Raw genomic sequence first — 14,276 nt, forward strand, 5'->3', positions numbered from 1 at the left:
AGGAGAAAAAAAGTTCCTCCTTTCTGTCTAATACCACATGAAAGTGGTTGGTTTTTGGCACCTTATTTGTCCAGCTTCCATATTCGTTTTTATACACTTTACAAGAAATACATTGGCGGAAAACTCCGTAGCTTGCTAGCTTGTTTGCACTGGCTTTCGGAGACTCTTGTTTTGAAAGCGCAGGCGCGATGGAGCGGCACTTTTATTGTGAAGACAGGAACTGTGCAGTCAGTCTTTAGGCTTTTGACAGGATGTACGATTGAAATAAAAAAGGGTCTTTTTTCCTTCACACTTTTGATTGATTGATTGAAACTTTTATTAGTAGATTGCACAGTACAGTATATATTCCGTACAATTGACCACTAAATGGTAACACCCGAATAAGTTTTTCAACTTGTTTAAGTCAGGTCATGTGACCGCCTGGCTCTGTTTGATTGGTCCAACGTCACCAGTGACTGCATCTGATTGGTGGAACGGAGTGAACGTCACCAGTGACTATTTGTTGAAACGCAGGCACTATGACAGACCAAAACAAACAAAGCGTGCATTAACAGATCGATAAAAATTAGTAGCGAGTAGCGAGCTGAATGTAGATAAAAGTAGCGGAGTAAAAGTAGCGTTTCTTCTCTGTAAATATACTCAAGTAAAAGTAAAAGTATGTTGCATTAAAACTACTCTTAGAAGTACAATTTATCCCAAAAGTTACTCAAGTAGATGTAACGGAGTAAATGTAGCGCGTTACTACCCACCTCTGGTTGTTGATAAATGGCTTTGGCTTTGCATAGTAGAGTTCTAACTTGCACTTACAGATGTAGTGACCAACTGTAGTTACTGACAGTGGTTTTCTGAAGTGTTCCTGAGCCCATGAGGTGATATCCTTTACACACTGATGTCGGTTTTTGATGCAGTACCGCCTGAGGGATCGAAGGTCTGTAACATCATCGCTTACGTGCAGTGATTTCTCCAGATTCTCTGAACCCTTTGATGATATTACGGACCGTAGATGGTGAAATCCCTAAATTTCTTGCAATAGCTGGTTGAGAAATGTTGTTCTTAAACTGTTCGACAATTTGCTCACACATTTGTTCACAAAGTGGTGACCCTCGCCCCATCCTTGTTTGTGAATGACTGAGCATTTCATGGAAGCTGCTTTTATACCCAATCATGGCACCCACCTGTTCCCAATTAGCCTGTTCACCTGTGGGATGTTCCAAATAAGTGTTTGATGAGCATTCCTCAACTTTCTCAGTCTTTTTTGCCACTTGTGCCAGCTTTTTTGAATCATGTTGCAGGCATCAGTGATTAGTGTTTTATTATCAAATATTCAAACACAGTGTTACCGTTCGAACCGTGTGTGGTGTAACAGTGGCCCAAAATATTAAATATACTCCTTAAATAAAACCCTTGCTTTGTTTTTAATGAATACTTAACCCTAATATGCTACTGTGTTTTAATGTTGGTCATTATAGTGATACTTGGAAAGGCAAATGTTTTCTGAGGTGGTACTTGGTGGAAAAAAAGTTTGAGAACCACTGGTCTTAGGTAGGGTTACAAAATTCCGGGAATTTTCAAAGTTGGAAACTTTCCATGGGAATTAACAGGAATGAATGGGAAATTAATGGGAATAAACATTGAATGCAACATGTTAGATCTTGCAGCATGATTATTAGCTAAAACAACCTGATTTAATGCAAATTCAGTTGAATTTCAACCCTGCACTGTGCATTCCTCCATCCACACATGCAGTGCATTCTTCCATCACATGCACAGAAAATTCCCTGCATGCTACACACTACAGCTGGGCTATTGAGGCCACACTAGTATTTGAGCCCAAGGACTTCATCCAGTCAGGTAAGTTTTGATGATATTACTGGGGTAAATATATTTGATCTATGGTATTTAAGTTTAATAGAGGTGTAATTGCTTGTTACTGTATGACTGTAGACTACTCAAGCATACTTCCACTCAAGCTAGGAGGCTGTCCCTCCACTTGTTAAATGATTTTGGGGCCAATATCTCTAGCCAGCTAGGTTTATATACCACCACAGTCTCCTAATGAACCGAAAATATTTCTCCGTTAGCCGTGATGCTAATTTTCTCTATGTTAAATCCCATTAATATATGCTAACAACGTTAGCGATCCGAATTTACCTTTTTTGTGATCTGTAAAATTCAACTAGCAAATACTAAATCAAAACGTGTAGTTTTCTCTGCCTTCTGTTCTGCTAGCCATTCTGTTGTCATACAAGAATGTAGGTTATAGTTTGATTTAGCATGCTGATTGAGTGCTCATTTATTCATCTCGCCTACTTCTATGCATTTGTCCATCAGTAAAATATGTTTAAAGACTACTCCAATTGTTTAGCTGACTATTTATATCAGTGTGTGGCATTGCATTAGTGTTTTACAAGCTTCTTATCTTATTCTACAGAATAAGATGGACGGTGTCCAACTTTGAATAATCAAAACATGGTCAAAATTAGAGATGTCCGACAATATCTGGCTGCCGATATGATCGGTTTAAAATGTAATATCGGAAATTATCGGAAACGGTTTCAAAAAGTAAAATGTACGACTTTTTAAAACGCCGCTGTACATAGTGGTACACGGACGTAGGGAGAAGTACAGAGTGCGTGCCGGCCCAATCACATAATATCTATGGCTTTTCACACACACAAGTGAATGCAAAGCATACTTGGTCAACAGCCATACACGTTACACTGAGGGTGGCCGTATAAACAACTTTAACACTGTTACAAATATGCGCTACACTGTGAACCCACACCAAACAAGAATGACAAACACATTTCGGGAGAACATCCGCACCGTAACACAACATAAACACAACAGAACAAATACCCAGAATCCCTTGCAGCACTAACTCTTCCGGGATGCTACAATATACACCCCCTGCTACCCCACCTCAACCCCGCCCACCTCAACCTCCTCATGCTCTCTCAGGGAGAGCATGTCCCAAATTCCAAGCTGCTGTTAAAAAAAAATAATGCACTTTGTGACTTCAATAATAAATATGGCAGTGCCATGTTGGAATTTTTTTCCATAACTTGAGTTGATTTATTTTGCAAAACCTTGTTACATTGTTTAATGCATTCAGCAGGACATCACAACAAAATTGGGCATAATAATGTGTTAATTCCACGACTGTATATATCGGTATCGGTTGATATCGGAATCGGTAATTAAGAGTTGGACAATATCGGAATATCGGATATCGGCAAAAAAGCCATTATCGGACATCTCTAGTCAAAATTTCCAAACTTCCCGAGCTTAACTTTCCGTAATAATTTTCCGTAAATTTACCGGAAACTTTCCACCCCTTTGCAACCCTAGTCTTAGGACACTGTAGCGTAAACATGAATATTACAATTTAATTTAGAATCCAGGAGAGATAGTTTGACAAGTTCCCTTCCTGAATCAAAGCAGAAAAATCCAATACATCCTCCGCACGTGAGTCTGGCTGAAGATAGGAACAAGAAGACTGAGAAATGGCGCGGGCTAGAGGTTAATCTGCCGAGTCTTGCCCCATGAATAGAAAAGAGTGACGTATGGCTCCATAGAAACCATCCTGGGGGAAAAGACAAATGACTGACATGGAGGCAATTTGACGGGCCAAGTCAGTGAGTGATGTCCCACATTGTGCTCATCCGCAACAGAAGCTTTCAAAGTGTGCATACGCTGATCGAGAACCTGACCTGCTGAATGTCTGAAAAGCCTGCTGGCGTGTATCTCATCTACAAAGTCACTTATCATCCCATAGAGCACGCAGGCTCCTGCTGGGAGGAGGTTTTAGGACAGCTGATAAAATAAACTGACCATACGTCCTCTTTTCCCCGGACATGTCCTCTTTTGCGGGGCTGTCCGGCCTGTCAGGGCGTGGTTTCTTAAATGCCTCAAATGTCCGGCATTTTGAGTTAGGGTTGCGTGTATTTTCAATGTACGTCCAGGGTTAAGAAGGGGTTAAAAACAAAACAAATTGTGAAGGTGTGCAACAGCAGCATTCGTGAGGGAGGGGCAGAGACAGAGAGAGCGAGAGAGTGGATTGATTGACATACTTGCCAACCCTCCTGATTTTCCCGGGAGACTCCTGAATTTTAATGCCCCTCCCGAAAATCTCCCGGGGCAACCATTCTCCCGATTTCCATCCAGACAACAATATTGGGGGCATGCCTTAAAGGCACTGCCTTTGCATGCCGGCCGAGTCACATAAAATCTACGGCTTTTCACACATACACAAGTGAATGCAAGGCATACTTGATCAACAGCCATACAGGTCACACTGAGGGTGGCTGTATAAACAACTTTAACACTGTTACAAATATGCGCCACACTGTGAACCCACACCAAACAAAAAAGACAAACACATTTCGGGAGAATATCCGCACCGTAGCACAACATAAACACAACAGAACAAATACCCAGAACCCCTTGCAGCACTAACTCTTCCGGGACGCGACAATATACACCCCCGCTACCCCCTACCCCCCACTTCATATATATATATATATATATATATATATATATATATATATATATATATAAATCCCAGAGGAGAAATTAAAATTTTTAGGTTATTTTGAATATTTTTACCTCTGCACTTTTTTCCCAAAACTGTGAATGTTACAGAATATAAGTGTGACTTATTTTGTTATACTGTCAAGCGATGTTGGCGTTAACGCACTTTTTGTGTCTTGTTAACGCATTGAAATCAGAAAGGACGCAGATTTGTTTTTTGTTTTTTACCCTTTGCGGCCCACAGCTAATGTTTTAAAGGCCCACGGCACATTCTAAAAATACTATTAAAATAAACAAAAACATAAGAAAAGTGAAATAAAAAAGCTTAAAGGTGAAATGTAATATAGAAAAAGTTGCAATGTTGACTAATAAAACAAAGCTGTTTTTTTTTTCTTTCAAAGTGTCATTGCTCAAAACATAATATTGAATCAAAATCAATGTTTTTATGATTTATTGACCTATCCAAGTCTCCGGTAACTTCACATCAAATATTCCACTTTGAAACATATTTTTGGTGGAAGATTTTGCATATTTTGTGTGTTTGCCATAAAAAAAACATAGTTTTGTTTGACAAAAAAGGGCAGAAAACAAACAAACAAAAAAACAACATAAAAAAAAAATGAAATGAGGGATAGATCTGAAGTTGATGTAGACTCCAGGGATTTAAGTGTTAAATATAAAATGTATGTATGCCCTGTCACACCATTATCATCATTTCATGACCGAAGCAAAACACTTTTTACACTTTTATACTGAAATAAATACACCTACAACTTACTAAATAAAAACATTAAAAAAAAACTACCAGCAGCGGTAAAGTTTAGATCCATGAAGGAAAGAAGAAAGTGAATGAATATTTATAACTGAATACATTTACATATGTATACAAATTTGTCTTCTTTTTTTATTATTTGTTTTAATGAATTAAGTAACGTTTATGACAACCTTTTTCCAAAACACAATATAGAATGTGAGATATAACAGGACAATGCATACATTTATCATTTGCTTTCAAAACGCTTACAAAAAAGTGGGACCCCAAAAATTTACTGTGAGACCCCATTTTTATGACTTGATGCCAACACTGCTGTCAACAGAGGAGAAAAAACTGCTTTATTTAAATAAATATATTATTTATAAAGCAAGTTCAAGTATCATTGGCAAATTTTCACCGAGTCCCGGCCTTGGCGTGCGGCCCGCCTTGGCACGCATATTTGTGTCCTCTTTTTGGGATTTCAGAATATGGTCAGCCTATGATAGAAGCCTCTTTTGATTGCAAGTCTAATTCTAAGTGGCCGTCATTATTTTGACAGGGTTTAGCCTTCTATTTGAGTCAAATGAGTGGACAAATGTTTTGCAGCTAATGAGGGTGAACACACATTCAAGCACCTTTATCTTGTCCGCTTATCCATCAAGGAATAACAGATCCATTATGGAATCAGTTAGATGGAGCCACAGATCCCTTCCCCATCAACAACAATGCTAATCAAGCAGACTTTGTGAGAGCCAACAACAATTACTTTGGGGAAAATGATGATGCAGGACCTTATATTTTTGTACTTGAATAAAAAAAACTGCACATTTTCAATGACATTTCAGCAAGCTAACATGATTTAAAAAGTAAAAAAAACAAAAAAACATAATAAAAAATTTGCAATTATACTATGTTTCTTCCAATATGGGAATCTAGCATGTTTGCAGGTATAAAGTAGCAGTAGAGTGGAAAGGTTGCCTCTATATTCAAGCTATTGTCATATAAATCTGATTTATGACACCAAAACACGTCAAGATTTTTTGCGAATAAATAAATATGATCAAAATAGTATACATCTCAAGGAGATTCCCAAGCCATTTGGAGGGATAATGAGGAAGCCGGTCACGTGATCTTAACGTAGAGGAGGAACCATAGATCCCTTCCCCATCAACAACAAAGCTAATCATGCAGACTTTGTGAGCGGCAACAACGATTTCTTTGGGAAATATTATGATGCCGGACTTTATATTTTTGTACTTGGAGGAGGTCTTGTACTTGCTTGGAGGAGGTTTAAGGACAGCTGATTGAAGCCTCTTTTGATTGCAAGTCTAATTCTAAGTGGGTGTCATTATTTTTACAGGGTTTAGCCTTCTGTTTGAGTCAAATGAGTGGACAAATGTTTTGCAGCTAATGAGGGTGAACACATCAAGCACCTTTATCGTGTCCGCTTATCCATCAAGGAATAACAGATCCATTATGGAATCAGTTAGATGGAGCCATAAAACAACAACTGGCGAGGGAAGTATTGTGGTTTTGTAACTGCAACAACAAGAACTCTGTTTGGGTTTCATTCAAAACAGCCAACTGTGGTCATAAACTGCATACTTTTCTGCCTTACCTTCAGGGATCAATAAAATATCCTCATTAAAATTTTTGCTGCCCTAAAACTGTTTTTGTGAGCCGCCAACGACAGTGGTTTATACTTTGAACATGAATTTACATAATAAAAAAAAAATACCGGCATAAATATAAAACATTCAAGTGTTAAAGTGAACACATTTTACTATTTATACTTAAATATTAAAAACTTTTTTTTTTTTCTTGATGTAGATTTGGTTGCAAAAATTCTTGCAAAAGCATATAAAAGACTATCATCAAAACTATAAACCACTTTTTATGTATACATTTTAACTGCACTTGTGCAACATAATAGATGCCATATATTAAAGTTAAAGTACCAATGATTGTCACACACACACACTAGGTGTGGTGAAATTACCCTCTGCATTTGACCCATCCCCTTGTTCCACCCCCTGGGAGGTGAGGTGAGCAGTGAGCAGCAGTGGTGCCCGCGCTCGGGAATCATTTTGGTGATTTAACCCCCAATTCCAACCCTTGATGCTGAGTGCCAAACAGGGAGGTAATGGGTCCCATTTTTATAGTCTTTGGTATGACTCGGCCGAGGTTTGAACTCACGACCTACCGATCTCAGGGCGGACGCTCTAACCATATCACATACAAAAACAGAACACTAAAGAGGCAAAAAAAAAAGTGTGCCCAATGGCATCATTTAAAAAAAAATCAACATAAGTTTATTTTACTAAAAAGCTTGGAGTATTGCTCTGTGATGACAAATATTATTTGTGATATTTAAACTTATTTTTTGCACTTGGATAAAAATAAAGTGTACATTTTTAATGACATTTCAGCAAGCTAACATGATTTGAATAGTAAAAAAAAAAAACGTAATCAAACATCTGCATTTATACTATGTTTCTTCCGATATGGGAATCGAGCATGTTTGCAGGTTTAAAGTAGCAGTAGAGTGGAAAAGTTGCTTCTATATTCAAGCTATTGTCATACAAATCTGATTTATGACACCAAAAGACGAATAAATAAATATGATCAAAATAGTATCAATCTCACGGAGATTCCCAAGCCATTTGGAGAGATAATGAGGAAGCCAGTGACGTAGAGGAGGAACCACAGATCCCTTCCCCATCAACAACAATGCTAATCATGCAGACTTTGTGAGAGCCAACAACGATTGCTTTGGGAAAAATTATGATCCAGAACTTTATATTTTTGCGCTCGAACACAAAGATGATGAGTAATAAGTTTTAGAAGCCGAGTGCTAAACGGATGTAGCTTTATTGTGACACTACAGCATTAGCAGCATTGCTAGGTGCTAATTACATACAAATTAACCATTACAAACCATGATAAAATCATATTTCCACTCTCGCCGGGATTCCGTCTAGATGAAGATTCAATCGCAATCCTCACAAAAGGGTTAAAAAAGGTTTGCTGCAACTAGCGTCTTTTTGTGTCGTTTTCGCCATCTTGGGGATGTGAAAGTGGACCAGCCTGTCGGTCCATGGCCACATTTGTCTACTACCAGGTGAGAGATGCATGAATTATAATCCAGAATTTACTTTTAGCAAGTTTGAGACGGAGCAGAAGCAGCCGGCGGCTCAGTGTATCAACAATAGCAGCGTAAGCCAGCATTAGCTCACTGCTATCAATGCGCCGCTAAAATAGTCCGTCTGCGTTAGCACTTATAATAACAATATCACTCATATTTGGTTCATTTTCCAGCACGACATGTAAATGGAGTATTGTTGGAGCTTTCTGGATGTTTTTTGTGAGTTTTATGAGCGCAACGGAGGACCCTGGTCTGTGTACCTTCCGTTCATTCTATTTCCGATTCTGAAACGCAAATTTAAAATAAAATTAGGGCCATTTTTCTATTTTTATTGTATATGCCCGATTTTAAAACAAACAAAAAACGGTTGATTTTCATTCAAATATTGAAATGAAATTGGATTTTGTGCTGTTTTCTTTTTATGGATTTAAATTTTTCCAGATAAACACAAACATCGAATATATGTTCATCAAAAATGCAAAGATGCTTGTTTATCTGTTTGTTGACAAATTTAACCGGAGGCAGTATTTTAGCTTTTCTTTTGCGTTTAGCATGGTTTTAGCATAACGCTAACATCTTTGTTCAGCAGGAGTCCTATTGTCGTTTTTGAAAAAAGTCACATTAAATAGTTGTCCAACTTTTGTTTCAGAAATGAAAATAGAAAAAATGGCCCGCAATTTGTTTTTAGATTTGCATTTAAGAATTGGAAATAGAATGAACGGAAGGTACACGGACCGACCCTCCATCTGTTGACTCAATTGTTAGCTATTTATTTACGGTTTAGAATGCATAAAAGAGCCAAACAGATGTGTTCTTGTCTTACGTTGTTAATGATAAACAGCACATCTCGTTCCAATTGTTGCGTATTTCCAGTATGACTGATCTAATAATATGATCAGAGTGCAGAAGCGTTACTACAGTGATGTAGAATCTACGGAAATTACCGAAGATTTTATCCTTTTTTTTTTTTTTTTACATCTGTGAAAGAGTAATTAATATCCAGTGTTGGGACAGTCGGTGGTAACGAGTAGTCTAACGTGTTATTTTTTATATTCAGTAACTCAATTACCATTACTACATGATGCGTTACAGCGTTATTTTACGTTATTTTTTATATAGTATCGGCTAGAAACTGAGAAGATCTGAGTGTATTTTATTGGAAAGCTGCGGTGTCGTCCTTCTGATTCTTCCTGTGTCACAAGAGGCGCGCTCTGTGTGTGTGTTTGTGTGGGGCGGGGGGCGTGTCTGTGTTTACTAACAAAACATCATGGCGGAGTCGAAGGCGAGTTTCTTAACATGGAGATATTCTCACTACTTTTCTTTTGTCGAGCACAAAGAAAATAACATTTTAGTTCAATGTAAGTTGTGTCTTAGATCAAAGATCCCATCGACTGCCCAAAACAGCAATTCAAATCTGCTGAAACAGCTACAAAAGCAACATGCTTGGACGAAGCTAGTAAAGAGAGAGACACTTCACCTCCACCTGACCACCTCCACTTAAGGATTTTAACGGAGGGACTGCTAGCCAGGACAACATTGATAGAGCCATTGCAGCGTATGTGCAAGAAGACATGCAGGCTATTTCTACAGTGGAGTCACCTGCTTTCAGGCAGCTAATTAGCATGATAGCGGCCGTCAAACAGCAAATGGCACGAAAACATTTCTAAGTTCCTGGACACAGTGGACAGTGAGCACATAAACATGGAAAGCGAGCTAAAGAAGACACTCCAAACTCTGCCTCTGCTCATTATTCATCACTGAAGGTACACACACTCTGTCAATTCTCTTATATACTCTTTCATTCTAGACTTCTAGAGTGTTTGATTATCACATCACTCTAAATGTATAGACTATAAAGTTCACAAACATAAAGAGGGATCCTCGTGGGCCAAGCCAATCTTTCCTTTTCTCTAAACTAAAACTGGGGAAATGCGTAGAGTGTTCTGGGCTTCACTGAAGACATGATTTTATTTCACAATTCCTTGAGAGAAAAAAAAGGCCTGGTTAGGCGTGTGTATCGCAGTATGTGTGCTGTATATAGTGACATGACATATAATCATGTCATGTGTGCCTTCCTTGGGTGAAGGCAGGTTTACAGCTATGCTGTTATTATACTGTTTGTTACTTATGTATGTTATGTTGCAGCTATTTAAAATAGTTTTGTGAATTTGTTCTGGCCCAAAATAAATTGGCCATTTGAAACATATATTTGTCTTTGTGTGTTGTATGTAGACCACATTGCTTAGTAGAGTTCAGTGATGCAAATGCATGTCAAGTTGATCAACATATTGTATTATTCTCCAGTGCAATAACAGTACTGAAATGAAGGCTAAAAAAGGCATTAATGGGAGCCTTAAAAAAAATAAAAAATAAGTAACTAAATAGTTATTTTTCACAGAAACGCATTACTTTTTGGTGTAAGTAACTGAGTTACTTTTGAAATAAAGTAACTAGTAACCATAACTAGTTACTGGTTTTCAGTAACTAACCCAACACTGTTAATATCACACTATCAAATTGTTATCCCAGCAGATGACTACTGTACATTCTCCATCAGACAACGGTCCTTGTATATGAATACAAATGACATACATGCTCTAGCTACAGAAACGTACTGTATACTAAAGGCGACTTTTTTCATTTATTTACCGAACAACAAACTTATATTTATAATGCACACAAAAGTCAAGGCACGTTCAACATAACCAACAATCTACACATCAAGTTGAGCAAATCACGACATCAGCAAAACATGCCAGGGGAAAAAAACAAAAGCAAATACAGATAGAGAATTAAATATTAATAATAAAAAATATTTAAAAAAAACAAGACAAAAAGGGCTACCTAAATCACTTTAAATGTTTTTAACAAAAGGTATACATTTAAGGGCTTTTGTACTCGTAATCATCCTCCAAGAGTCGATTGTTTTTTGTGCCTTTTAAAAAAGAATTAGAACTCCACTTTATCAATCAATCAATCAAAGTTTATTTATATAGCCCTAAATCACGAGTGTCTCAAAGGGCTGCACAAGCCACACCGAGATCCTCGGCTCAGATCCCATTTAAAACGCTCTCTACCTCTAACAACCAAAAAGCTGTGAAAACTACGATGCTGTGTTCCAAATTTGGATTTTTTTATGGAACTTGTGTGAGCCTATGGCTTTATATTTTGTTACATATATATATATATATATATATATATATATATATATATATATGTATATATATATATATATATATATATACATACATATGTCTTAATAAGGTTATCCAAAAAATAGTGCTCGATACCGTAGTAGAGCGCAATATATGTATGTGTGGGAAAAAAAATCACAAGACTATTTCATCTCTACAGGCCTGTTTCATGAGGGGGGTTCCCTCAATCATCAATCTCAATCTCCTGATGATTGAGGGAACCCCCCTCATGAAACAGGCCTGTAGAGATGAAATAGTCTTGTGATTTTTTTTGTTTCCCACACATACACATATATATATATATATATATATATATATATATAAATATATATATATACATATATATATATATATATATACACATATATATATATATATATATATATATATACATACATATATATACATATATATATACATATATACATATATATATATATATACATATATATATATATATATATATACATATATATATATATATATATATATATATATATATATATATATATATATACATATATATATATATACATACATACATACATATATATATATATATATATATATATACACATATATATATATATATATATATATATACATACATATATATATATATATATATATATATATATATATATATATATATATATATATATATATATATATATATATATATATATATATGCATTCTATTTTAGTTACTTTATTAAGTTTACAACCCCCGGTGCTGTTTTGTACTGTTTCTGTACTTGTTTTTGATTATTATTATTTCTTGATTGTATGTAAATGTTGCATATTACAAATAAAGGTTTATAAAATAAATACATAAATAAATTATTTATCGTACAAATCGGAACTGACTGATGACGTCACTGGTGACGTTTTCATGAAAACGCGAAACTTGAACTAAATAGACCTTACAACTTACACGAAGACAACTTTGATTAACGCCCGTTTTTGATTATTGTTGTTCTTTTTCTGAAATTGATTCCCATTTTACTTTGTTTTACTATTTTTGCTTCACGACGCCTTCCCCGCCGCCACGCCCCCTAGTTTAGACAGACCGCCGTCTACACAACAACCTGTTTTTTGGTTGTTGTTTTTTTTTAATCTTTTAATCGTCTCTCACTTAGTGGGCGTTTTTTTTTTTGCAAATCGACAGCAAAAAAAATAAAAATATATATATAATTAAAAGGAAAATACCAGTCGGTGAGCACCAGCACAACACCGAGCCGCTGACTGACTGACAGCCGCCTGGCAGCGCGCATCCGGCGGCGTGCATGTGCTCGGCCCCCCCTGGAGCGTGTGGGAGGACGAAGAGGAGGAGGGAGAAGTTTTAGCAGCCACCTCAAAAAAGGAAGCGCTCAGTCCCAGAAGCGGAGAGAGGAAGCGAAAGACGATGCCTGCTGACGTTCTCCCACACTCACACAGTGCGCGGTGGATTTGCCCCAATTAATATTATTAATATTATACGACTTCATCCTAAGTTCTTCGGCGGTACAGTGGAGACATTACCAGAGTCGGAGGATGATCCCACAGGTCATCCGGGTCCTTTACGTCTTGTCTTTCTGCTTTTTCCAAGGAGGCTTCATCAGGTGAGGAGCTGTTCATTTTCATTTTTTATTCCGATCCTTGTTTGCCTGCTCAATTAACTCAAATTGGAAAAAAGGTGGTGCCAGTAATGAACTGCATTCATTGAATTCTACTTTGAGCAAGGTTCATAAATAATGCATGCTGTGTTCACTTCTAAATAAGTTATAAGGGAACTTATATTATAGCAATATAGCAACCTGTGGAATTTCTGGCATTTTATTTTTATTTTATGTATTTAAGTTCAATGGCTAATGCTTAAGAGCGTTTTAATGAGTCTGCTGTGTTTAACTGCAGGTGAACTGTGCATATTTAATGTGTTTGCACATTGGACTGAATAACGTGCATTATTGATGCTTTTTTTTTTTTAAGGAGAGATTTCAAGATGCATTGCACAGTTCACTTAATTGCTACAAGGCAAAAGAAGGGATGCTTCATGGAGTGAGACAATGTTCTAATGTAGTATAAATAGGGGGTAAATGAGCACAAAAATGACTAAAAAAAGCTGTAATGTGCATGCCAGGCCACTAGTTGGCAATGTCGGTTAGTAAAGAAACACTACACCAGTGGTTCTCAACCTTTTTTCAGTGATGTACCCCCTAATCAGAGCAAAGCATTTTTGGTTGAAAAAAAGAGATAAAGAAGTAAAATACAGCACTATGTCATCAGTTTCTGTATTATTAAATTGTATAACAGTGCAAAATATTGCTAATTTGTAGTGGTCTTTCTTGAACTATTTGGAAAAAAAGATGAAAATAACTAAAAACTTGTTGAAAAATAAACAAGTGATTCAATTATAAATAAATATTTCTACACATAGAAGTAATCATCAACGTGTGCCCTCTTTGGGGATTGTAATAGAGATCCATCTGGATTGATGAACTTAACTCTAAACATTTCTTTAAAAAAATATATATATATTTATGGAACATCCATCCATCCGTCCACAAAAAACCTAGCTGTCAACACTGAATATTGCATTGTTGCATTGTAATGAATGGAATAGCCTACTTAATTTGATGTTCAGTTTATGAACTTACATTCATATTTTGTT

General features: G+C 36.6%; 1 protein-coding gene across 2 annotated transcripts in view; it reads left to right on the forward strand.

Annotated features, from left to right (window-relative positions):
* Window positions 1–12,750: 12,750 nt before the first annotated feature.
* glra4a (glycine receptor, alpha 4a) overlaps window positions 12,751–14,276 on the forward strand; it is a 111,721-nt gene continuing 110,195 nt past the window's right edge. For both annotated transcript variants that reach the window (XM_061976708.1, XM_061976709.1), the window contains exon 1: window positions 12,751–13,227. In XM_061976708.1, the coding sequence (XP_061832692.1) occupies window positions 13,160–13,227 (68 nt within the window). In that variant the 5' untranslated portion in view covers window positions 12,751–13,159. The remainder of the gene's footprint in view (window positions 13,228–14,276) is intronic.

The sequence above is a fragment of the Nerophis lumbriciformis genome, linkage group LG16 (genome assembly GCF_033978685.3).
Source record: "Nerophis lumbriciformis linkage group LG16, RoL_Nlum_v2.1, whole genome shotgun sequence".
NCBI lineage: Eukaryota > Metazoa > Chordata > Actinopteri > Syngnathiformes > Syngnathidae > Nerophis > Nerophis lumbriciformis.